This window comes from Balaenoptera acutorostrata, chromosome 2, assembly GCF_949987535.1.
Source record: "Balaenoptera acutorostrata chromosome 2, mBalAcu1.1, whole genome shotgun sequence".
In the NCBI taxonomy this organism is placed as follows: domain Eukaryota; kingdom Metazoa; phylum Chordata; class Mammalia; order Artiodactyla; family Balaenopteridae; genus Balaenoptera; species Balaenoptera acutorostrata.
Window position 1 is genome coordinate 117,683,321 of NC_080065.1, and position 26,810 is coordinate 117,710,130.

Sequence of the window (26,810 nt, forward strand, 5' to 3'; positions counted from 1 at the left end):
CAACCTTTGAAGATTAGGTGTTAAAAAAATCATTATATGGGGCTTCCCTGGTGGCGCAGTGATTGAGAATCTGCCTGCCAATGCAGGGGACATGGGTTCGAGCCCTGGTCTGGGAAGATCCCACATGCCACGGAGCAACTAAGCCCGTGCGCCATAACTACTGAGCCTGTGCTCTAGAGCCCGTGAGCCACAACTACTGAGCCCAGATGCCACAACTACTGAAGCCCACGCGCCTAGAGCCCGTGCTCTGCAACAAGAGAAGCCACTGCAATGAGAAGCCTGCGCACCGCAAGGAGGAGCAGCCCCCACTCGCCGCAACTAGAGAAAGCCTGCGCGCAGCGACGAAGACCCAACGCAGCCAAAAATAAATAAATAAATTTTTTAAAAAATCATTATATTTTACAGTCCTACTGAAAATCTTTCATAGGCTCTCATCATATTCAGGAAAAAATAAAAATACCAGCTCTTAAGGTATTCATGATCCAGAATGTGACCACCTCCTTGAACATCTCTCTCACATACCTTACCCTTCAGTCTACATGCCCTAAGCCCAACTCATCTGCCCCTGGTAATATGTTTCTCCTCAGTCTTCCCCATCTTAATAAATGGCAACTCCATCCTTCCAGTTGCTCAAGCCAAAACCATGGTGTTAGCCTTGACTGCTTTCATACTTCACCACTCAGTCCTTCAGTGGATCCTCTTAGTTCTGCTTTCAAAATATATCCAAAATCCTACCTCTCACTATCTCCCCTCTTGCCACTCTGGTCCATACTCCCAATATTTCTTGCCCAGATTAGGGCAGTAGTCTCCTAACTATAATTTCCCTAATTCTTTGCCTCATCATAGTCTATTCTCAACACAGCAGCTAGCATGATTCTTTTAAAACATAAGTCGTATCATATCATCCTTCTAAACCCTTCAAAGGCCTTCCAATTCACTTATATTTGACTAAAATACCTTATATGATCTGGCCTCTTGCTTCTTCTCTCACTTTATCTCTTACCTCACTCCTCCTCCTTCACTTCACACCAGGAGCCCAGGCCTTCTTGCTTCAGGGCGTGGCTTCAGCTATTCCCTCTACCTGGAATGCTCTTTTCTCCAATGAGTTACACAGCTTGCTCTGTCTCCTTCTTTAGGTCTCTGCTCAAATGCTGCCTTTTCAATGGTGAGTCTCAGACCACACTACTTAAAAGAGCAAATCTCTATCCCAATACTCTCTAGTCCCCTATTTTGTTTTATTTTTCTCCATAGCATTCATTACCATATAGCATGGTATAAATTTACTTGCTTATTTATTTATTGTCCATCTCCTCCAACTAGAATGTGGACTCAAAGAAGGCAGAGATTTTGTTTTTAATCAATTTTGTTCACTACAGCAATTAGATAGATAGACAGACAGACAGATGGATAGATAGCAAATACACCTCCAGCAATCAGAACAGTTCTGGTATACAGTGAGTCCTCAACAAATATTGAATAAACAAACACCTGAATTTGTGGGTTACCAATCATACTTGCTGTATAACTATTAGTACACAAACTTTTAAAAGTACAACAACTTTCAAAATGTTAGTTCTTACACTTTTCTATGGCATTTCTGATAGTCTTCTGAAGAGGTACCTAAGAAAGGAAAAAAACAATCTATTAGGAATATAATTCAGGGGAGGGTAACCAAGATGGCAGAATAGGAGAATGTGGAACTCACCTCCCACAGCAAACACATCAAAAATACATATACATGCAGAATAATTCTCATGGAAAACTAACTGGAAACTGGCAGAAAAATTCCTATACAACCAAAGCTGTGAGACAGATCTCCACATAACCAGGTGAGATGGAAAAAAAAGGCATTGGGTCAGGACCTGGCGCCTGGGAGAGATCTGTAAGGAAGAAAAGGTCTACATGGGTGGACACTCGCCCTGGGGAGCAAGCAAGTCAAGCCCAACCTGGGCATCACAGTCCTTGCGTCCTGTGCACAGGAGACAAGCACCCTGGCCTGCTGGGAAATCTGCTGAGACAGACAGAAGGGCTGGAAAAGCCTAGACTCTACCTTAAGGAGTACACACACATTCTGGCTTGCTAACAATCAGGGCAAAGAGAACCTCATGGCACTTCCCAACCCAAAGGGGCAAGTACCCGAGCCCCACTCACTCCACACTATAGCCTGGCGTAGGTTCTGGGCAAAGACTTGATCTAGCTACCCAGAGACAGACCAGGGTGCTGGGGTGTGATCCGGGTGGAGCTGTGGTGGGTACTGTCAGCGTGCACATAGGGTGGCATCAAAAGAGTGTGCAGGGCTTCCCTGGTGGCGCAGTGGTTGAGAATCTGCCTGCCAATGCAGGGGACACGGGTTCGAGCCCTGGTCTGGGAAGATCCCACATGCCGCGGAGCAACTGGGCCCGTGAGCCACAATTACTGAGCCTGTGCTCCGCAACAAGAGAGGCCGCGATAGTGAGAGGCCTGCGCACCGTGATGAAGAGTGGCCCCCGCTTGCCACAACTAGAGAAAGCCCTCGCACAGAAACGAAGACCCAACAGAGCCATAAATAAATAAATAAATAAAAATTAAAAAAAAAAAAAGAGTGTGCAGTGGTTAAGCCCTGAACTTTGAGCACATAGGCTCTGGGAAAGGGCTCCATCTAGCTACGCAGAGACCACCCAGAGGGCCTGGAGTGTGATCTGGGTGGAGCCGTGGAGGCCATTGTCAGCACGCTCAGGAATAGGTGGTGGTTCGGCTCCCAGTGAGAGTGCCCCGGCTCTACCTATTCCACACCACACCTTAGTGGTAGATCTGGAGCAGGCAGGTCTTGGGAGATGTCTGCCACAGAGGCAGCCCAGATCTCAGGAGGAAGCACAGCCACCTCAGTTCCTATATCCACAATGCCCTGACCGCCAGCCCCAGCCTATGTCACACCACAGCCTTGCACTATATCTGGGACAAATACAACAGAGAAAGGGACACAAACTTAAGCAGCTTCTGAGCAGAATCATAGATGCCTAATCAGGTGGCACACAGGTCCTCTGTGACCGAACAAGCCTCACTTGCTTTGGGGGAGGGGACAGACTCAAGGGCAACAGAGCCTGATCAGACCCAACCCTCAGAGCTTCTAATCCAACAACTGGGGAGCAGACCTGCCTCTGACAAAGTGGTGACAGCCACAGAGCAGAGAGGAAGCCCTGCCTCACATTCTGCATAGGCTCTAGATACTCTAGCATGAACCACACCCCCTATCAAGGGGATAACAGCCAGCAAAACCTGAGGAAAGACATGGCTGGTGTCTATACCAAAACCAGCCTTTGCACCAAAACATTGGACACACACAGCCTGCACCAGGATTCTCCCACATAAAACCACCCTTTCAAGACCATGGTAGATAACTGTTTCTCTTAAATTAACAGAGACAAAGTTGAGTAAATGAAAAGTCAGAGGAACTACTCCGAATTAAAAGAACAAAGATCCTCTGTAAGAAAAAAACAATGAAACAGAGCTCACCAGTCTACTAGACCTTGAACTCAAAAAGGTGGTAATAAAAAGGCTAACATAATTAAGAAAGATTATTGATAGAAATGCAGATCACTGTAACAAGGAACTAGAAATTATAAAAATGAACCAATCAAAAATGGACAATTCAATTACCAAGATAAAAACCAATCTAGAAGCGATGAATAGCAAACTAAATGACACAGTAGAACAAATAAGTGATCTGGAAGATAGAATAATAGAAATCACCCAATCAGAACAGCAGATCGAAAGACAAATGAATAAAAAAAAATGAAAGCAATATATGAGATGTATGGGATATTATAAAACATGCCAACCTGCACATAATATGGGTTATAGAGGGAGAAAAAGAGAGATGGATGGAAAATGTATTTGAAGAAATTATGGCTGAAAACTTCCCAAACCTAAAGAAGGAAACAGATATCCAGGTACAGGAAGCACAGAGGGTGCCAAACAAGATGAACCCAAACAGAGCTCCACCAAGATATATCATAATTAAAATGGCAAAAGTTAAAGAGAGGATTCTAAAGGCAGCAAGAGAAAAACAGAGTCAGTTACAAGGGAACCCCCATAAAGCTATCAGCTGATTTATCTGCAGAAACTTTGCAGGCCATAATGGAGTGGCATGGTATATTCAAAGTCCTGAAAGAGAAAAACCAGCAACCTAGGATACCCTATCAGCAAGATTACCATTTAGAACAGAAGGAAAGATAAAGAATTTCTCAGACAAGCAATACCTAAAAGAATTCAACAGTACTACACTTACCCTAAAAGAAATATTGAAAGGTCTTTTCTAAATAGAGAAGAAGTGGGACTTCCCTGGTGGTGCAGTGGTTAAGAATCTGTCTGCCAATGCAGGGGACACTGGTTAGATCCCTGGTTTGGGAAGATCCCGCATGTCGCTGAGCAACTAAGCCCATGCACCACAACTACTGAGCCTGCGCTCTAGAGCCCAAGAGCCACAACTCCTGAAGCCTGCGTGCCTAGAGCCCACACTCCAGAACAAGAGAAGCCACTGCAATGAGAAGCCCGTGCACCATAATGAAGAATAGCCCCCACTTGCTGCAACTAGAGAAAGCCCGCACACAGCAACGAAGACCCAACACAGCCAAACATAAATAAATAAATAAATAAATTTATCTTAAAAAATAAAATAAAAATAAATAGAGAAGAAGCAAGGTCTATAGGAATGGGAAAAATCACAATAGGAAAGGTAAATATATAAAAGGATTGATGATCACTTAAATAAGCCAGTACATAGAGTAAACAATAAAAAAAATTGTAAAAATGATTATAACTACAATTAACAGCAAAAGGATAAGCATGAAGATGTAAAATAGGACATCAAAGTCACAAAATGTGGGGGAGGGTAGTATAAAATGTAGAGCTTTTAGTATGTGCTTGAACTTCTACGACTATCAGTCTAAAGCAAGCACATATAATTATCGGTCAACATACTTGTAATCCAGGGTAACCACAAATCTAAAACACACAAAAGATACACAAAAACCAAAAGAAAGGAACTCAAGCATTCTGCAAAAGAAAACCATCAAACCACAAAAGGAAAAACAAAAAGAAGAAGAAATAAACATAGAAGAACTACAAAAACAACTGGAAAACAAAACTTAAAATGGCAGTAAGTACATACCTATCAATACTTACTTTAAAGGTCAATGAGATTTTTTTTGGAAGGGAGGAACCAAGATAGCAGAGTAGAAGGACGTGCTCTCACTCCCTCTTACGAGAACACCAGAATCACAACTAGCTGCTGGACAAGCATCGACAGGAAGACCCTGGAACTCACCAAAAAAGATACCCCACGTCCAAAGACAAAGGAGAAGCCACAATGAGACGGTAGGAGGGGCGCAATCACAGTAAAATCAAATCCCATAACTGCTGGGTGGGTGACTCACAGACTGGAGAACACTTACACCACAGAAGTCCACCCACTGGAGTGAAGGTTCTGAGCCCCACGTCAGGCTTCCCAACCTGGGGGTCGGGCAACGGGATGAGGAATTCCTAGAGAATCAGACTTTGAAGGCTAGTGGGATTTGATTGCAGGACTTCGACAGGATTGGGGGAAACAGAGACTCCACTCTTGGAGGGCACACACAATGTAGTGTGTGCACTGGGACCCAGGGGAAGGAGCAGTGACCCCGGGGAAGACTGAACCAGACCTACCTGCTAGTGTTAGAGGGTCTCCTGCAGAGAGGGTGGTGGCTGTGGCTCACCATGGGGACAAGGACACTGGCAGCAGAAGTTCTGGGAAGTACTCCTTGGTGTAAGCCTTCCCAGAGTCTGACATTAGCCCCAGCAAAGAGCCCAGGTAGGCTCCAGTGTTGGGTTGCCTCAGGCCAAACAACCAACAGGGAGGGAACCCAGCCCCACCCATCAACAGTCAAGTGGATTACAGATTTACTGAGCTCTGCCCACCAGAGCAACACCCAGCTCTACCCACCACCAGTCCCTCCCATCAAGCCTCTCAGATAGCCTCATCCACCAGAGGGCAGAGAGCAGAAGCAAGAAGAACTACAATCCTGCAGCCTGTGGAACAAAAAACACATTCACAGAAAGATAGACAAGATGAAAAGGCAGAGGGCTATGTACCAGATGAAGGAACAAGATAAAACCCCAGAAAAACAACTAAATGAAGTGGAGATAGGCAACCTTCCAGAAAAAGAATTCAGAATAATGATAGTGAAGATGATCCAGGACCTCGGAAAAAGAATGGAGGCAAAGACTGAGAAGATGCAAGAAATGTTTAACAAAGACCTAGAAGAATTAAAGAACAAACAAACAGAGATGAACAAAACAATAACTTAAATGAAAACTACACTAGAAGGAATCAATAGCAGAATAACTGAGGCAGAAGAACAGATAAGTGACCTGGAAGACAGAATGGTGGGATTCACTGCTGCAGAACAGAATAAAGAAAAAAGAATGAAGAGAAATGAAGACAGCCTAAGAGACCTCTGGGACAACATTAAATGCACCAACATTCGCATTATAGGGGTCCCAGAAGGAGAAGAGAGAGAGAAAGGACCAGACTCAAAATATTTGAAGAGATTATAGTTGAAAACTTCCCTAACATGGGAAAGGAAAGAACCACCCAAGTCCAGGAAGCGCAGCGAGTCCCATAAAGGATAAACCCAAGGAGAAACAGGCCGAGACACATAGTAATGAAATTGGGAAAAATTAAAGACAAAGAAAAATTATTAAAAGCAGCAAGGGAAAAACGACAAATAACATACAAGGGAACTCCCATAGGGTTAACAGCTGATTTCTCAGCAGAAACTCTACAAGCCAGAAGGGAGTAGCATGATATACTTAAAGTGGTGAAAGGGAAGAACCTACAACCAAGATTACTCTACCCAGCAAGGATCTCATTCAGATTCGATGGAGAAATCAAAAGCTTCACAGACAAGCAAAAGCTAAGAGAATTCAGCACCACCAAACCAGCTCTACAACAAATGCTAAAGGAACTTCTCTAAGTGGGAAACACAAGAGAAGAAAAGGACCTACAAAAACAAACCCAAAACAATTAAGAAAATGGTAGTAGAACATACATATGAATAATTACCTTAAACGTGAATGGATTAAATGCTCCAACCAAAAGACACAGGCTCGCTGAATGGATACAAAAACAAGACCCATATATATGCTGTCTACAAGAGACCCACTTCAGACCTAGGGACACATACAGACTGAAAGTGAGGGGATGGAAAAAGATATTCCATGCAAATGGAAATCAAAAGAAAGCTGGAGTAGCTATACTCATATCAGATAAAATAGACTTTAAAATAAAGAATGTTACAAGAGACAAGGAAGGACACTACATAATGATCCAGGGATCAATCCAAGAAGAAGAGATAACAATTATAAATACATATGCACCCAATATAGGAGCACTTCAATACATAAGGCAACTGCTAACAGCTATAAAAGAGGAAATCGACAGTAACACAGTAATAGTGGGGGACTTTAACACCTCACTTACACCAATGGACAGATCATCCAAAATGAAAATAAATAAGGAAACAGAAGCTTTAAATGACACAATAGACCAGATAGATTTAATTGATATTTATAGGACATTCCATCCAAAAACAGCAGATTACACTTTCTTCTCAAGTGCGCACGGAACATTCTCCAGGATAGATCACATCTTGGGTCACAAATCAAGCCTCATTAAATTTAAGAAAACTGAAATCATATCAGGCATCTTTTCTGATCACAATGCTATGAGATTAGAAATGAATTACAGGGAAAAAATGTAAAAAACACAAACACATGGAGGCTAAACAATACGTTACTAAATAACCAAGAGATCATTGAAGAAATCAAAGATGATATCAAAAAATACCTAGAGACAGATGACAATGAAAACACGACGATCCAAAACCTGCGGGATGCAGCAAAAGCAGTTCTAAGAGGGAAGTTTATATCTATAAGAGCCTACATCAAGAAACAAGAAAAATCTCAAATAATCTAACGTTACACCTAAAGGAACTAGAGAAAGAAGAAAAAACAAAACCCAAAGTTAGCAGAAGGAAAGAAATCATAAAGATCAGAGCAGAAGTAAATGAAATAGAAACAAAGAAAACAATAGCAAAGATCAATAAAACTAAAAGCTGGTTCTTTGAGAAGATAAACAATATTGATAAACCATTAGCCAGACTCATCAAGAAAAAGAGGGAGAGGACTCAAATCAATAAAATTAGAAATGAAAAAGGAGAAGTTAACAACAGACACCACAGAAATACAAAGCATCCTAAGAGACTACTACAAGCAACTCTATGCCAATAAAATGGACAACCTCGAAGAAATGGACAAATTCTTAGAAAGGTATAACCTTCCAAGACTGAACCAGGAAGAAGCAGAACATATGAACAGACCAATCACAAGTAATGAAATTGACACTGTGATTAAAAATCTTCCAACAAACAAAAGTCCAGGACCAGATGGCTTCACAGGTGAATTCTATCAAACATTTAGAGAAGAGCTAACACCCATCCTTCTCAAACTCTTCCAAAAAATTGCAGAGGAAGGAACACTACCAAACTCATTCTATGAGGTCACCATCACCCTGATACCAAAACCAGACAAAGATACTACAAAAAAAGAAAATTACAGACCAACATCACTGATGAATATAGATGCAAAAATCCTCAACAAAATACTAGCAAATAGAATCCAACAACACATTAAAAGGATCATACACCATGATCAAGTGGGATTTATCCCAGGGATGCAAGGATTCTTCAATATACGCAAATCAATCAATGTGATACACCATATTAACAAATTGAAGAATAAAAACCATATGATCATCTCAATAGATGCAGAAAAAGCTTTTGACAAAATTCAACACCCATTTATGATAAAAACTCTCCAGAAAGTGGGCATAGAGGGAACCTGCCTCAACATAATAAAGGCCATATACGACAAACCCACAGCAAACATCATTTTCAATGGTGAAAAACTGAAAGCATCTCCTCTGAGATCAGGAACAAGACAAGGATGTCCACTCTCACCACTATTATTCAACATTGTTTTGGAATTCCTAGCCACGGCAATCAGAGAAGAAAAAGAAATAAAAGGAATACAAATTGGAAAAGAAGAAGTAAAACTGTCACTGTTTGCAGATGACATGATACTATACATAGAGAATCCTAAAAATGCCACCAGAAAACTACTAGAGCTAATCAATGAATTTGGTAAAGTTGCAGGATACAAGATTAATGCACAGAAATCTCTTGCATTCCTATACACTAATGATGAAAAATCTGAAAGAGAAATTATGGAAACACTCCCATTTACCACTGCAACAAAAAGAATAAAATACCTAGGAATAAACCTACCTAGGGAGACAAAAGACCTGTATGCAGAAAACTTTAGGACACTGATGAAAGAAATTAAAGATGATACCAACAGATGGAGAGATATACCATGTTCTTGGATTGGAAGAATCAACATTGTGAAAATGAGTATACTACCCAAAGCAATCTACAGATTCAATGCAACCCCTATCAAATTACCAATGGCATTTCTTACGGAACTAGAACAAATAATCTTAAAATTTGTATGGAGACAAAAAAACCCCGAATAGCCAAAGCAGTCTTGAGGGAAAAAACGGAGCTGGAGGAATCAGACTCCCTGACTTCAGACTATACTACAAAGCTACAGTAATCAAGACAATATGGTACTGGCACAAAAACAGAAACATAGATCAGTGGAACAAGATAGAAACCCAGAGATAAACCCACACACCTATGGTCAACTAATCTATGACAAAGGAGTACAATGGATAAAAGACAGTCTCTTCAATAAGTGGTGCTGGGAAAACCAGACAACTACATGTAAAAGAATGAAATTAGAACACTCCCTAACACCATACACAAAAATAAACTCAAAATGGATTAGAGATCTCAATGTAAGACTGGACACTATAGAACTCTTAGAGGAAAACATAGGAAGACCACTCTTTGACATAAATCACAGCAAGACCTTTTTTGATCCACTTCCTAGAGTAATGGAAATAAAAACAAAAATAAACAAATGGGACCTAATGAGACTTCAAAGCTTTTGCACAGCAAAGGAAACCATGAACAAGACGAAAAGACAACCCTCAGAATGGGAGAAAATATTTGCAAACGAATCAACGGACAAAGGATTAATCTCCAAAATATATAAACAGCTCATGCAGCTGAATATTAAAGAAACAAACAACCCAATCCAAAAATGGGCAGAAGACCTAAACAGACATTTCTCCAAAGAAGACATACAGATGGCCAAGAAGCACATGAAAAGCTGCTCAACATCACTAATTATTAGAGAAATGCAAATCAAAACTACAATGAGGTATCACCTCACACCAGTTAGAATGGGCATCATCAGAAAATCTACAAACAACAAATGTTGGAGAGAGTGTGGAGAAAAGGGAACCCTCTTGCACTGTTGGTGGAAATGTAAATTGATACAGCCACTATGGAGAACAGTATGGAGGTTCCTTAAAAAACTAAAAATAGAATTACCATATGACCCAGCAATCCCACTACTGGGCATATACCCAGAGAAAACCATAATTCAAAGACACATGCACACCAGTGTTCATTGCAGCACTATTTACAATAGCCAGGTCATGGAAGTAACCTAAATGCCCATCGACAGATGAATGGATCAAGAAGATGTGGTACATATATACAATGGAATATTACTTAGCCATAAAAAGGAACGAAACTGAGTCATTTGTTGAGACGTGGATGGATCTAAAGACTGTCATACAGAGTGAAGTAAGTCAGAAAGAGAAAAACAAATATTGTATATTAACGCATGTATGTGGAACCTAGAAAAATGGTACAGATGAGCCGGTTTGCATGGTAGAAGTTGAGACACAGATGTAGAGAACAAACGTATGGACACCAAGTGGGGAGAACCGCGGGGGGTGTGGGGATTGTGGTGTGCTGAACTGGGCGATTGGAATTGACATGTATACACTGATGTGTATAAAATTGATGACTAATAAGAACCTGCTGTATAAAAAAACAACAACAACAACAACAAATAACTAAAAAAAAAAAAAGGTCAATGTACTGAATGCTCCTATCAAAAGACAGAGTGGCAGATTGGATAAAAAACAAGAACCTACAATATGCTGCCTAAAAGAGTCTCAGTTCAGGGCAAAAGAAACACACAGACTGAAAGTGAGGGGATGGAAAAAGATATTTCATGCAAACACAAATGACTAGAAAGTGGGGGTAGCAATACTCAGACAAAAAAGACTTTAAAACAAAAGACATAAGGAAAGACAAAGAAGGGCATTATATAATGATAAAGGGATCCATACAAGAAGAAGATATTACACTCATTTACATATATGTATCCAATATAGGGGAACCTAAATATATAAAGTAAATACTAACTGACATAAAGGGAGAAATGAATAATACAGTAATAGTAGGAGACTTTAACACCCCAGTAACATCAATGGAGAGATCACCCAGACAGAATATCAAAAAGTCAACAGAGGTCCTAAATGACACAATAGACCAATTGAACTTAATTGATACCTATAGGACACCACATCCAAAAAAACCCAAAATATACATTCTTCCCAAGTGTGCATGGAATGGTCTCCAGAATAGACCACATAATAGGTCACAAAACAAGCCCCAACAAATTTAAGAGGACAGAAATTATTTCAAGCATCTTTTCTGACCACAATGGTATGAAACTAGAAATCAACCACAGAAGGAAAAACAGGAAAAGAACAAAAATACATGGAGACTAAACAACATGCTACTAAAAAAACCAATGGGTCAATGTTGAAATCAAAGAAGAAATCAGAAAATACCTTGAAACAAAGAAAATGAAAACACAACCATACAAAATCTATGGGACACAGCAAAAGCAATTCTAAGGATGTTCACAGCAATACAGGCCTTCCTCAAGAAACAGGAAAAATCTCAAACAACCTAACCTACTACTTAAAAGAATTAGAAAAAGAAGAACAAATAAAACCCAAAGTCAGGAGAAGAAAGGAAATTATAAGGATCAGAGAGGAAATAAATAAGACATCAAAAAAAATAGAAAAGACCAATAAAACCAAAAGCTTTTTTTTGAAAATGTAAACAAAATCAACAAACCTCTAGCCAGTCTTACCAAGAAGAAAAGAGAGAGGATCCAAATAAACAAGAAAAGAAATGAAAGAGGAGAAATAACAACTGATGCCACAGAATTTTTTTAAAAAAAGCATACTATGAACAGATATAAGCCAACATACTGCACAACCAAGAAGAAATGGACAAGTTTCTAGAAACAAACAGCCTGCTAAAACTGAGTTAAGGAGAAACAGATCATTTGAACAGATCAATCACTAGAAATGAACTAGAATCTGTAATTTAAAAAATTCCTTGCAAACAAAAGTTCAGGACTGGACGGCTTACCTGGGGAATTCTACCAAACATACAATAACTAATACCAGTCCTTCTCAAACTATTCCAAAAAATTGAAGAGGAGGGAATACTCCCAAATTCATTCTATGAGACCACCATCACCCTGATAAAAAAAAAAAAAACAGATAAAGATATTACAAAAAAAAGAAAATCACGGGCCAATATCATTGATGAATATAGATGCAGAAATCCTCAATAAAATATGAGCAAGCCAAAACCAACAGTACAAAAAAAGGATCATATACTATGATTAAGCTGGATTCAATCCAGGGTCGCAAGGATGGTTTGACATATGCATATCAATCAATGTGATACATCACGTTAACAAAAGGAAAGACAAAAACCATGTGATCATCTCAATAGATGCAGAAAAAGCATTTGATAAAATTCAACATCCACTCATGATAAAAACCTTCACCAAAGTGGGTATACAGGGAACATTTCTCAACATAATAAAAGCCAGTTGTGACAAGCCCACAGACAACATAATACTCAATGGTGCAAAGCTGAAAGCCTTCCCACTAAATTCAGGAATAAGACAAGGATGCCCACTCTTGGCACTTCTACTTAACATAGCACTGGAAGTCTGAGTCACATCCATCAGACAAGAAAAAGAAATAAAAGGTATCCAAATGGAAAAGGGAACCCTCCTACACTGTTGGTGGGAACGTAAGTTGGTGCAGCCATTATGGAAAACAGTATGGCTGCTCCTCAGAAAACTAAAAACAGAATTACCATATGATCTACCAATCCCACTCCTGGGCATATACTTGGACAAAACCATAATTCAAAAAGATACATGTACCCCTATGTTCAGAGCAGCACTATTCCCAATAGCCAAAACATGGAAACAACCTAAATGTCCATAGACAGATGAATGCATAAAGAAAATGTGGTACATATATACAATGGAATACTACTCAGCCATAAAAAAGAACCAAATAATGCCATTTGCAGCAACGTGGATGGACCTAGAGATTATCATACTAAGCGAAGTAAGTCAGAAGGAGAAAGACAAGTACCATATGATAGCACTTATATGTGGAATCTAAAATATGGCACAAATGAACCTATCTACAAAACAGAGAAAGACTCAGACTTGTGGTTGCCAAGGGGGAGAGGGGGAGGGAGAGGGATAGACTGGGAATCTGGGGTTGGTAGATGCAAACTCTTACACTTAGAATCGATAAACAACAAGGTCCTACTGTATAGCACAGGGAACTATATCCAATCTCCTGGGATAAACCATAATGGAAAAGAATGTATCAATATATATGTGTGTAACTGAGTCACTTGGTTGTACAGCAGAGATTGGCACAACACTGTAAATCAGCTGTACTTCAATAAAAAAAAATTCTTCAAAAAGATATCCAAATGGAAGGGAAGAGGTAAAATTGTCATTATTTGCAGATGACATGATACTCTATATAAGAACCCTAGAGTCTCCACACAAAAACTATCAGAACTAATAAATGAATTCAGCAAGGTAGCAGGATACAAGATTAATATACACAAATCTGTTGCATTTCTTTACACTAATAATGAAATATCTGAAAGAGAAAGTAAAAAATAATCCTGTTTAAAATCACATCAAAAAATAAAATACCTAAGAATAAACTTAAGCAAGGAGGTGAAAGACCTATTTGCTGAAAACTATAAAACACTGATTAAGGAAACTGAAGGTGATTCAAAGAAATGGAAAGATATTCCATGCTTTTGGATTGGAAGAATTAATATTGTTAAAATAGCCATACGACCCAAAGAAATCTATAGATTTAATGCAATCCCTATCGAAATATCTATGACATATTTCACAGAACAAGAACGAATAATTTGAAAATTCATATGGAACCACAAAAGACCCAGACTGCCAAAGCAGTACTGAGAAAAAAGAACAAAGCAGGAGGCATAACCCTTCCAGACTTCAGACAATACTACAGTAATCCAAACAGCGTGGTATTGACAAAAAAACAGACATATAGATCAATGGAAGAGAACAGAGAGCCCAGAAATAAACCCACGCACCTAGGGTCAATTAATCTACAATAAAGCAGGCAAGAATATATACAATGGAGAAAAGGCAGTCTCTTCAGCAAATGGTGCTGGGAAAGCTGGACAGCTACATGTAAATCAGTGAAATTAGAACACTCCTTCACACCATATACAAAAATAAACTCAAAATGGTTTAAGACCTAAATAAGACATGACACCATAAAGCTCCTAGAAGAGAACACAGGAAAAACATTCTTGGACATAAATCATAGCAGTATCTTCGAAGATCAGTCTCCCAAAGCAAAAGAAATCAAAGCAAAAATAAACAAATAGGACCTAATTAAACTTAAAAGCTTTTGCACAGCAAAGGAAACCATCAACAAAACGAAAAGACAACCTACAGAATGGAAGAAAATACTAGCAAATGATGCAACTGACAAGGGGTTAATATCCAATATAGACAAACAGGTCATGCAACTCAATATTGAAAAGCAAACAACTCAATCAAAAAATGGGCAGAAGACCTAAATAGACATTTCTGCAAAGAAGACATACAGATGGCTAACAGGCAAATGAAAAGATGCTCAACACTGCTAATTATTAGAGAAATGCAAATCAAAACCAAATGAGGTATTACCTCACACCTGTCAGAATGGCTATCATAAAAAAGTATACCAAAAAAAAATAAAAATGCTGGAGAGGCTGTGGAGAAAATGAACCCTCCTACACTGTTGGTGGGAATGTAAACTGGCACAGCCACTAGGGAAAACAGTATGGAGGGTCCTCAAAAAACTTAGAATTGAGCTACCATATGATCCTGCAATCCCACTCCTGGGTATACATCCAGAAAAGATGAAAACTCTAATTCAAAAAGATACATGCACCCCAATGTTCACAGAGCAACTATTTACAACAGTCAAGACATGGAAACAACCCAAGTGCCCATCAATACAGGACTAGCTTAAGAAGATGTGATATGTATATCACATATATATATAATGGAGTATTAGCCATAAAAAGAATGGAATATTGCCATGTGCAGCAACGTGGATGGACCTAGAGAATATTATATTTAGTGAAGTAAGTCAGACAGAGAAAGACAAATATATATCACTTACATGTGGTATCTAAAAAATTATACAAATGAATCTATATACAAAACAGAAACAGACTCACAGACATAGAAAACAAACATGTTTACAAAAGGGTAAAGGGAAGGGGGGAGGGACAAATCAGGAGTATGGGATTAACAGATACAAACTACTATACATAAAATAGATAAGTATCGATAACAAGGATTTACTGTTAGCACAGGGAATTAATTATATTCAACATCTTGCAGTAATATAAAATGGAAAATAATCTGAAAAATACATATATATATATATAACGGAATCACCTTGCTGTATACCTGAAACTAACACAATACTGTAAATCAACTACACCTCAATTTAAAAAAGAAAGAAAATACATAGGGCTTTGTTCATTTGTGTAAAAGAAACACAAGAAAGATAAAGCATAAGCTAAAGAGACTGCTTACCTATAAGGGGTGGGTGGAAACCGGGTAGAAAGAAGAGGGGAAAGGGATCACAGAAGCAGTAGAAGAAAGAGAAAGCAATACTTTTCTGAGAATATTTTTTTGTATAGCAATCACTCTTAGAACCATAGTAATGTTTCACATACCTTCACACAGCCCCCCTCCTTGAATAAATAAACAAAATCAAACAGGAAAGGGGGATCAAAAACTGAATCCAATACTACCAAAGGAATCTAACTATATAACAAGTGAATAACAATTTCACTGAAAGGGAAGAGGAAAAGAACTAACCTACCTAACTTTGGAAAAGAGTATGTTGATTGGATTCTGTAATGCTGAAGACAAACAGAACTGTACATAAATGCTGTAGTAATCTACTTAGTAAATGTATTTCTCACAGGGATCTGGGTTAACAATTCTGAAGCTTCTTTGTGTGTATAGTAGAATAAAGGAAGGAAGAAAGGGAGGGAGGGAGGGAGGAATGGATTTTAACCCATAAAATAAAATAAATATGCATGAGTCCATACTGATAGAAATAATTGAATAAATAAATGGCAGAAAATAGGCAGTTATTTTACAACAGAATTCCAATTAATAAATGTAACAGGAAAGAGTGAAGTAGAAAATCACCATGAGATGAACACCACAGTAAGAACTGTGGCAATCAAGTTCTTCTGATGAATGGTAATATCAGTGAATGAAAGTTTGAGGAGAAACAGGACTTATGGAGTCTCAAACTATCTTTTTCTAGGTATTTATTAACTACAGAGGGAAACTAGTAACTTTACAGTGGAGAAAACCAGCGGATACCACCTTAATCAAGTGAAGTTTAACATCACCAGTAATAAGATATATGTACTGACATTAAGAATTCCTTAATACAACATCATTTCTGTGGTGTTCTTATCAAAAATTGCATAATCTCTTTCCAATCATGAGAAAACACTAGACAAATTCAAACTGAGGGACATTCTACAAAATAACTGATCAGTAATCTTCAAAAGTATCAAGCTTATGAAAGACAAACACTGAGGATCTGTCACAGACCTCAGTAGACTAAGGGAGAAATAACAATCTAATGCAATGTAGGATCCTAGATAGGATCCTGAAACAGAAGAAAAGACGTTAGTGGAAAAACTGGTGAAACATGAATAAGGTCTGTAGTTTAGTTAACAGTTTAATACCAATGTTAATTTCCTGATTATCACCATTGTATTACAGTTGTATAAGATAATATTTCAGAAAGCTGGATGGGAGGTATATGGGAACCCTTAGTATTACTTTTGCAACTTTTCTGCAAGTCTAAAATTCAAAATAAATGTTTTTAAAAAGTAAACCCATATGTACTTAAGCTATTTACTATTAGTCAGATATGATGTGTAGCCAAAGGTCATCCTAATCAATGAATTTAGCTTAGAAATCATTCAAAAGAAAAAATACTTTGCTTTTCCAATATAGACAAGGGTTTCCCCTTGTGACATGAGGAAAAAGAATGTGAAACTTACCTAAAATTGCAGAGAGGTTTGAAAACTGTACTGCCTTCTCTATCGGTACTGCTTTACTGGTGTCCAAAAGAGTGGAATTCTTACATAGCATGTTTTCTTCCAACATGGGACACTCCCAATCTAAAAAAGCAGGGAGAAATGGCACAAAATTTTGAACAACAGCACACAAGTGGCAGATTACCTTTTCCTCCTCAACTTAGGACCCCAGCCCATACCAAGCTATGGTAACTGAAGAAAGTTTGGGTGAGACAGAGAAAAAAAGACAAGCCTTGACGGCATCAGGATATTAAATAATCTTTGGGCTATCGCAGTGCCCTAATACTCTTATTTCCTTTTCCCCACTTTTCCCATTGTCCTCATATTATTATATCACATATTTAGTTAGGCCAATATTCAATGTAGACATTATGAGGATAAATTGCCATAAAAATCCTAGTTTTTACTCTTGTGGTATACCATGACCACCTTTTGTTTTTCCTGGAGTCAATAAAAGTCTTGTTTGTTTAGTTTTCTCCATATTTTTCATCTATTTAATCCTAAACTCTACCAAATTGTATAAATCCATTCTGTTTATTCCATCCTCAGATGTTCTGAAATTTCATAATGTTTAGTCTTGGTGTTTTTCATCTATTTTGCTAGGCACAGTACGGCCCTTTTAACCCAGAAATCATATTCTTTAGCTCTAGAAAGTGTTCTGGAATTGTATCTTTGATAATTTTCTTCCTTCTGTTTATTTCATTATCTTTTTCTGGAACTCCTATTATTTGATATTAGATTTCATATATTGCTTCTCTAACTTACCTTTTTTCTCCATTTTTTGTGTTTTCCTCCTGACTTTTTTTTTTTCTGGAAAATCTCCTCAACTTATCTTCTAATCCTTCTATTGAGTTTTCCATTCTGCTACTGCATTTAATTTGTTCTCTGAATATTCACCCCCTCTTTTTTTTCACAGCATCCTATTCCTATTCAATGGATGCAATATACATTTTTTTATCTCAGTGAAGTTTTTTTTCCCAGTATCTTCCTTGTATTCCTATTTCTGCTTGGTTTCTTCTCTTATTTTTAATTTTATTATGGTGGGAACACTTAACATGAGACATACTCTCAAATTTGGAAGAGTTTTAATAGAGTATTGTTGACTGTAGGCACAGTGCTGTGCAGATTTCTAGAATCTATTCATCTTGCATAACTGAAACTATACCTGTTGAATAGCAGCTCCCCACATCCCTTTCTTCCAGGGCCCTGGCAACCAACATTCTACTCTCTACTTCTATGAATTTGACTTCTTTAGATATCTCATACAGGTGGAATCATATAGTATTTTTCTTCCTGTGACTGGCTTATTTCACTTACCATAGTGTCCTCAAAGTTCTTCTATAGTGTTGCATATAGCAGGATATCCTTTTTTTTTTTTAACATCTGTATTGGAGTATAATTGCTTTACAATGGTGTGTTAGTTTCTGCTTTATAACAAAGTGAATCAGCTATACATATACATATACCCCAATATTCCTTCTTTTTTAAGGCTGAATAATATTCCATTGTATGAATATACTGTATTTTCTTTCTCCATTCATCCCTCAATGGTCACTTAGCTTGTTTCCACACTGGGTTATTGTGAAAAAGGCTGCAATGAACACGGGAGTGCAAATATATCTTCTAGATCCTGACTGCAATTAGTTTGAATAAATACCCAGAAGTGGGATTGCTGGATCATATATGGTAGTTCTACTTCTAATTTTTTGAATAACTGCCATACGGTGTTCCATTGCAGCTTCACTATTTTACATTCCCATCAACAGTGTACAAGGGCGTCCAATTTCTCCATATCCTTGCCAACACTTTTTTTTTTTAAATAATAACCATCCTAAGAGTTGTGAGGTGATATCTCACTATGGTCTTGATTTGCATTTCCCTAATGGTTAGTGATCTTTTCATATACCTGTTGGCAATGCAAATGTCTTCTTTGAGGGAAATGTCTATTCAAGTTCTTTGTCATTTTTTAATCAGGTTATTTGGATTTCTTTTCCTTTTGAATTGTGGGAGTTTCCAATATATTTTGGATATTAATCCCTTATCAGATATGTGGTTTGCAAATATTTTCTCCCTTTTTATAGGTTGCCTTTTCACCCTGTTGTTTCTTCTTCTGTGCAGAAGCTTTTTAGTTTTATCAAGGCCCACTTGTCTAATTTTGCTTTTGTTGCCTGTGCTTTTGGTGTGACATAAAGAAATAACTGCCAAGACCAACTGTCATGAAGATTTTCCCCTATGTTTTCTTCTAGGAGTTTTACAGTTGCTGTTCTCACGTTTAAGTCCTTACTACATTTTGAGTTGACTTTTCTGTATGATATAAGGTATGGGTCCAATTTCATTCTTTTGTATGTGGATACCCAGTTTTGCCAACATCATTTGTTGAAGAGACTATTTCTCCCACATTGTGTATTCTTGGCACTCTTGTCAAAGATCAGGTGACCATATATTTATGGATTTAGTTCTGGGCCCTCTATTCTGTCCTACTGATCTATATGTCTGTATTGCCAGTACTATAATGTTATATTTACTGTAGCTTTGCAATATATTGATACTTTGAAATCAGTTAAGTGTTGATTTTCTGTCCAAATGTTCTATCCATTATTACAAGTGGGGGTACTGAAGTCTCCTACTATGATTGTATTGATGCCTATTCCTACCTTCATTTCCGTCAGTGTTTGCCTCATATGCTATGGGCTCTGATGTTGGGTGAATATTTATTCATAATTGTTATGTGTTCCTGATGAATTGACCCTTATATAATTATATAATGTCCTTCTTTGTCTCTTATAATAGTTATTGACTTAAAGTTTATTTTTATCTGATATAAGTATAGCCCCTCCTGCTCTCTTTTGGTCACCATTTGCATGGAGTATCTTTCCCCACCCATTTACTTTCAGTCCATGTGTGTCCTTAAATCTAAAATGAGTCTTTTGTAGACAGCATATGGCTGGATTTTTTTTCAATCTATTCAGCCACTCTTTGTCTTTTGATTGGGTTTAATCCATTTATACTTACAGTAATTACTGATAGAGAAGGACTATTACAATTTTGTTAATTGTTTTCTGTTTTGTAGTTCTTTTGCCTCTCTTTCCTCTCTTGCCATGTTCCTTTGTCTTTCACTGATTCTTTTATGTTGATATGCTTTGACTCCTTTCTATTTTTCTTTTGTTTCCTCTATAGGCATTTTTTGTGTGTGTAGTTATCATGGGGCTTACACAAAACATAGTTTAAACGGTCTACTTTAAGCTGATAACAATTTAACAAAAACTCTACACTTTTACTTCACCCCTCAAACACACTTTGCAATACTGATGTTACAATTTACATCCTTTTATATGGTGTATCCATTAACATATTTTTATAGTTATATTTAATACTTTTGTCATTTAACTTTTATACTAGAATTAAAAGTGATTTATATGTCACTGTTATAGTATTAGTATATTTGTCTATATACTTACCAGTGAGTTTTATACTTTCATATGCTTTTATGTTGCTGTTTTAGAGTCCTTTGTTTCAACTTGAAAAACTCCCTCTAGCATTTCTTGTAAGGCAGGTCTAGTGATGATTAACTCCTTCAGCTTTTGTTTGTCTGGAAAATTCCTTATCTTCTCTTCATTTCTTAAGGACAGCTTTGCTGGTTAGAGTATTGTTGGTTGACAGTTTTTTTCTTTCAGCACTTTGTCTATAAAATTCCACTCCCTTCTTGCCTGCAAGGTTTCTCCTGAGAAATCCACTGATAGTCTAATGGGGTCCCCTTGTACATATCAAGTCGCTTTTTTAGTTGCTGCTTTCAAAATTCTCTTTTTGTCTTTGACTTTTGACAATTTGATTATGTGCACCCATGTGAATTTCTTTGGTTCATCTTATTTGAGGTTTGTTGGGGTTCCTAGGTCTGGATGTACATTTCCTTTCCCAGACTTAGGAAGTTTACAGCCACCATTTCTGTGAAAAAGCCTTCTGGTCCTTTCTCTTTCCCTCCCTTCCTACCTCCCTTTTCCCTATGGGACTCCCACAATCCATATACTGATCTGTTTTCTTTTTTTTTTTTTTTTTTGTTTGTTTTCTTAACAGAAATCTCAAACTTTCTTCATTCTTTTATATTCTTTTTCCTTTTTGCTCCTCTGACTGGATAATTTCAAATGACTTATCTTTGAGTTTGCCAATTCTTTCTTCTGCTTGATCTAGTCCAATCTCTTTTACTGGGTTTTTTAAATTCATTTACTGTTTTTCTCAGCTCTAAGATTTCTTTTTGGTTAACTTTTTTCCTATCTCTTTCTTAAAATTCTCACTTTTTCCGTGCATTGTTCTCCTGAGCTCTTTATGAACATTTGTTGAACATCTTTATGACAATTATTTTGAATTCTCTGTCAGGTAGTTCATATATTTCCATTTAATTAGGGTCAGTTTCTAGAGCTTTATCTTATTCCCATTTTTAGGACCATGTTTCCCTGTTTCTTTTTCTTTAATGATTTGTATTGGTATCTGCACATTAGAAAAAACAGCCACCTCTCCCAGTCTTCACAGATAGGCCTCGTACAGAAGACCTTCACCAATCTTCCCAACCAGAGATTCTGGGATCCTCTCAAACCTTCTTTCCAGTTCAAACCATAGTCTTTGTTCTTAGTGCCCATGAGGAATCTAGAATACACCAAGTCCCATCAGTGTTCCAAGACAGATGAGACAAAAACTATTCCTTTGAGCAGCCCCTGGAAATGTTGGAATGTTGGACACAGTCCAACTCTTTCCCACCCCAGAGAGAAGCTGGGATCTAGTGAATGTTTTTATGCTGGGACAAAATACTATCTTTGCTTCAGCACTCATCAGACTTCTAGAGTATGTCAGGTCCCATCAGCCCTCTGAGGCAGATAAGATAGTAGGCAATTCTTTGACCACTCCCAGAAAATTGAGAACTTTTGACACATGCTTCAGTCCTTTCCCTCCCTCCCTAGGGAGAAGCTGGGAGCTGAAGGTTTCCTGCCAACCTGTGCTGGGGGTGTGAATTATGGTGAAAGGGTGTCTTGAATTTTCCTACTGGCTTCTCTGGGTGGGGGGGGCTGCGTTGGGTCTTTGTTGCTGTGCGCAGGCTTTCTCTAGTTGCGTTGAGTGGGGGCTACTCTTCTTCGTTGTGGTGCACGGGCTTCTCATTGTGGTGGCTTCTCTTGTTGCTGAGCATGGGTTCTAGGTGTGCGGGCTTCAGTAGTTGTGGCTTGCGGGCTCTAGAGCATAGGCTCAGTACTTGTGGCACATGGGCTTAGTTGCTCCATGGCATGTGGGATCTTCCCGGACCAGGGATCAAACCCGTGTCCCCTGCATTGGCAAGTGGATTCTTAACTACTGTGCCACCAGGGAAGTCCTTCCTACTGCCTTTGATGTGACTGGTCTCAAGCTTGCCTGGGGTACAGGAGCCCCTCAACTAGTTTTTAGATTTCTCACAAAGGGAATTAGTCCATGTATTGTTGAATTGGTGTGTTCCTGGGGGAAGGCAAGTCTAGGGTTTCCTATTCCAACACCTTACTGACTCACTACCATATTTTGCTTTGTTCTGATCTCTATGTTTTATGTTAGAGGGTTTTCTCAGAAGTCTAGTAGTCCTTGGCTCTCTGCTCATATTTAAGAGGGGGCCCTAAATGGCTAAGTGGGATCTCTATGGCTTAGAATTATTTTACAAGCCACATTGAAAACTTTTCTGGGATACTATGGTATTGTACAAACTAACTTGTTTCTGGGGTATTCCCATTGTTGATTTAGGACTCAGTTTTTTCAATTCTGCTTTATCAGACCATTTGCTCTCTAGCTTTCCAAACTTTATGCTTTATTCTTTCCCATTCTCTTTACTCTTATGTGCTTATGTCTTTTTTAAAAAGCCATTGCACAAAGTTGTGGAGGAAGGCATGTGTTCAATCTGCATCATTAACCAAAGGCTCTTAATTATACATATAGTAAATGTAAATAACTCTTAATTTGTAGAAAAAATTCAGACAGGGAGATGGTCTAGTCAACCTTTTAGTTATTGAAAAGTAAGAGAAGTACAGGAAATAAAAGATAGCCCATAGTTCAAGAGAACAAGTATACATATGTTATGTGCAAAACTGCTTACTAACTGGATATGTATTACATGTAAATGCTAATCTCTTCATCCTTCCCTGATCTGAGGGCTTTTGATCTATAGTCCTATGTGACTGAGAATGGAACACAATGGATAGCAGGCAGAAGAAGGTTTTGGTGGAAGATAAGTATACCTCCTGAAAAGGAACGTTATTCATTGCAGGATTTGTGGACAAAGGAGCAATTTCTATAGTGGAGCAAATTAAGGTTGAAATTATTTTCTCACCTAAATAATCTGATCCTCTGAAGAGTTCAGGCGATGGGAAGCTACTTAAACTCTCTTCAAAACTCTTGTATTCTGTATAAGAGTCTGTGATTGAGTAACTTAGAAGAGAGCTAGAAATATCATGCTGTAAACTTAGTCCTGTAGAATAAACAAACAAACAAAAAGGGTAAAATGTTTCAATAGTAAACAGATTCAAAATCCTAAGAATTCAAAGTTGTAGAAATGTACATGCAGTTGTATACTAATAATGTAAAATTACACATACAACTGAAAAGGCATATTATTGTACACAATCTTAAATTGTACTTTAATCTGAGAAAATAATTCTGTATTTGATATGGAGAAAATGTACTATAAACCTTTTCCATTGTTTTTCAAAGTTTTATAATTTATTCCTTCCCTACTTTGGTTCAGTTATAATTCTTGGCTCAAAAATGCAAGTTTTATCAACTATACTTCAATAAAAAATAAATATAAATAAATAAAATGTATACCTAATTTTTTAAATGCAAGTTTTATATAAAAGTAACCCAATAACTGTAAGCTAACTAGCTGAGAAGAAGAAACAGTGATTCTAGTTATTCCATTTAAAAAACAATGAGCATGGGCTTCCCTGGTGGCGCAGTGGTTGGGAGTCTGCCTGCCAATGCAGGGGATGCGGGTTCGAGCCCTGGTCTGGGAGGATCCCGCGTGCCGCGGAGCGGCTAGGCCCGTGAGCCACAGTTGCTGAGCCTGCGCGTCTGGAGCCTGTGTTCCGCAACAACAGAGGCTGCGATAGTGAGAGGCCTGCGCACCGTGATGAAGAGTGGCCCTCGCTTGACACAACTGGAGGGAGCCCTCGCACAGAAACGAAGACCCAACACAGCCATAAATAAAATAAATAAATAAATAATTTTTTAAAAAAACAAAAAACAATGAGCATAAACATAGACTCAAAGGAACATAGATCAAAGGAACTGAACAGAGAGCCCAGAAATAGACTCACACATATAAGAGTAACTGATTTTTGACCAAGATGCAAAGGCAAGTCAGTGGAGAAAGCATATTCTTTTAAACAAATTATGTTGGAACTGGATATCCATATGCAAAAGCAAAACAAAACAACTTGCATTCATACCTTCCATCATATAAAAAATTAACTCTAAATGCATCATGATTCTAAATGCAAATTCTAAAACTACAAAACTTCTAGAAAAAAACACAGGAGAAAATCTTCATGACAATGAGTTAGGCAAAGATTTCTTTGATATAACACTAAAAGGATGATTCATAAAACAACAGCAGTGATAAACTGGACTTCATCAAATTTTAAACCTTTTATTTGAAAGAGATGGTTAAGGTGAGAAGACAAGCCATAGATTAAGAGAAAACATTTGTAAATGGACTGGAATCCAAAATATAAAGAACTCCGAAAACTCAGTAATAAGAAAACAAACATCTCAGTAGGAAATTGGGGTAAATATCTGAACAGAAAATCTCCCAGAATCGGAGGTCTTAAAGTCATCCCTGTGAGAGTAGACTAGAATGAAAACCTTTCCAATAAATGGGATAGAACTTAGTATTTATTTGAAGAACCAGAAGATTCAGTAAGGAAAGGGAAAATATACTCTGCTATAGTCAGCCAGCATTTATCAAACACTTCCAACATGATAAAACAGAGGTCAACGATAATAGAAACTGTCGGGGTGTGGGGTAAGGGATGAAAGGAGAGCATTACTCTGAAAACCCATTATCTTTTGCCCTGCCCTATCTATACCTATCTCTGCTCATCCATTACCTACCTGAGACAACTAACTCTTTATCCTTCTCATTTTGACCTTACCACACCCTTCTCTTCCACTCCAACCCCCTTCTTAAAGTTGACAATTGTTTCCTACCTGGCCACCTCCTCCAGCCACCAGTGCAACACTTAAATTGACTGACTCAAGCTACCATCCTTCTTCACCTCTTCAGACGTCAGAGGTAAGTTATGCCTCTAAGTATCTTTTGCTTCCCCTATTTCAGCTGCCCTAGAGTGTCCTTCCCTGTCCTTGCTACTTTTTACTTTTCTCACTCTGTCTTCATCCTTCTCACCGACATGTTGCTTCATCTCTCGTGCCTTCCACCTCTCAAAATTCCATGAATACCACTCGCAGGAGAGCTAACCCTTCCACCAAACCCAGAACTCAAGCCAGGCTTGGAAATTAGGAAAGCCCTGTACTCACCATGTAGGTAGTTTGGTAGAGAAAAGAATAAACAAATGTTCCTGATTATAACAGTAGAAAGTTGTTTCTGGTGTCACAAGTTAGAAATGTAAATGCACTTAAAATTACATTTATATCAAATTATACCATACATTTAAAAAAGTCAAATAGTTCTACAAGGCTTTTATCAAAAACCTCTTGTTTCATAAACCCCATCATAATGAAACAACTGTTTTCAACCCTATTAACTCTATTGTTTCTTTTAATATCTTCCTCTATATTTTTAAATTAAATGTATTCAATGATTCTATCATTATGACTGCTTAAATATATTTAGAGCTGAGCCATGTACTATGAGCTATATTATTTATATCACCTTTTTGCTACAAGTTTTTGTTTTTCCTTTGAGTTATTGATAACCTAATTTTTAATTAGTTTTCTAAGTACCCATTTCATCCCAACTTTTTGCAAAAGTGTAAATTTCCTCTCAACAATTTTTTTTAAATGCCAGGTTATCTATCAGTTCTTTTCTTTTTCTTTTCTTTTCTTTCCTTCCTTCCTCCTTCCCTGCCTCTCTCTCTCTCTCCTCCTCTTTCCTTCTTTTTTTTCCTCTTTTTTAAAAAAATATTGCTACTGGAGATCTCAATACACTTGCTCAAATTTGGTGGTTATCCTCTAGACATGCTGCACACATGTCTTCCCGGGATTTCCCTTTACCATGATCCTAAGAAATTCTTTCACATATTTTATGTATTAGAGCCTCTGACTTCT

The 26,810-nt window shown here is 37.9% G+C and overlaps 1 protein-coding gene across 1 annotated transcript in view; it reads right to left on the reverse strand.

Moving 5' to 3' along the window:
* Positions 1 to 26,810, reverse strand: part of MEIKIN (meiotic kinetochore factor) — a 141,513-nt gene that overhangs the window by 106,750 nt on the left and 7,953 nt on the right. The window contains exons 5-7 of the mRNA XM_028168118.2: positions 23,857 to 23,994; positions 17,490 to 17,609; positions 1,581 to 1,620 (exon numbers count right to left, since the gene is read on the reverse strand). Of these exons, the coding sequence (XP_028023919.1) occupies positions 1,581 to 1,620; positions 17,490 to 17,609; positions 23,857 to 23,994 (298 nt within the window). The remainder of the gene's footprint in view (positions 1 to 1,580; positions 1,621 to 17,489; positions 17,610 to 23,856; positions 23,995 to 26,810) is intronic.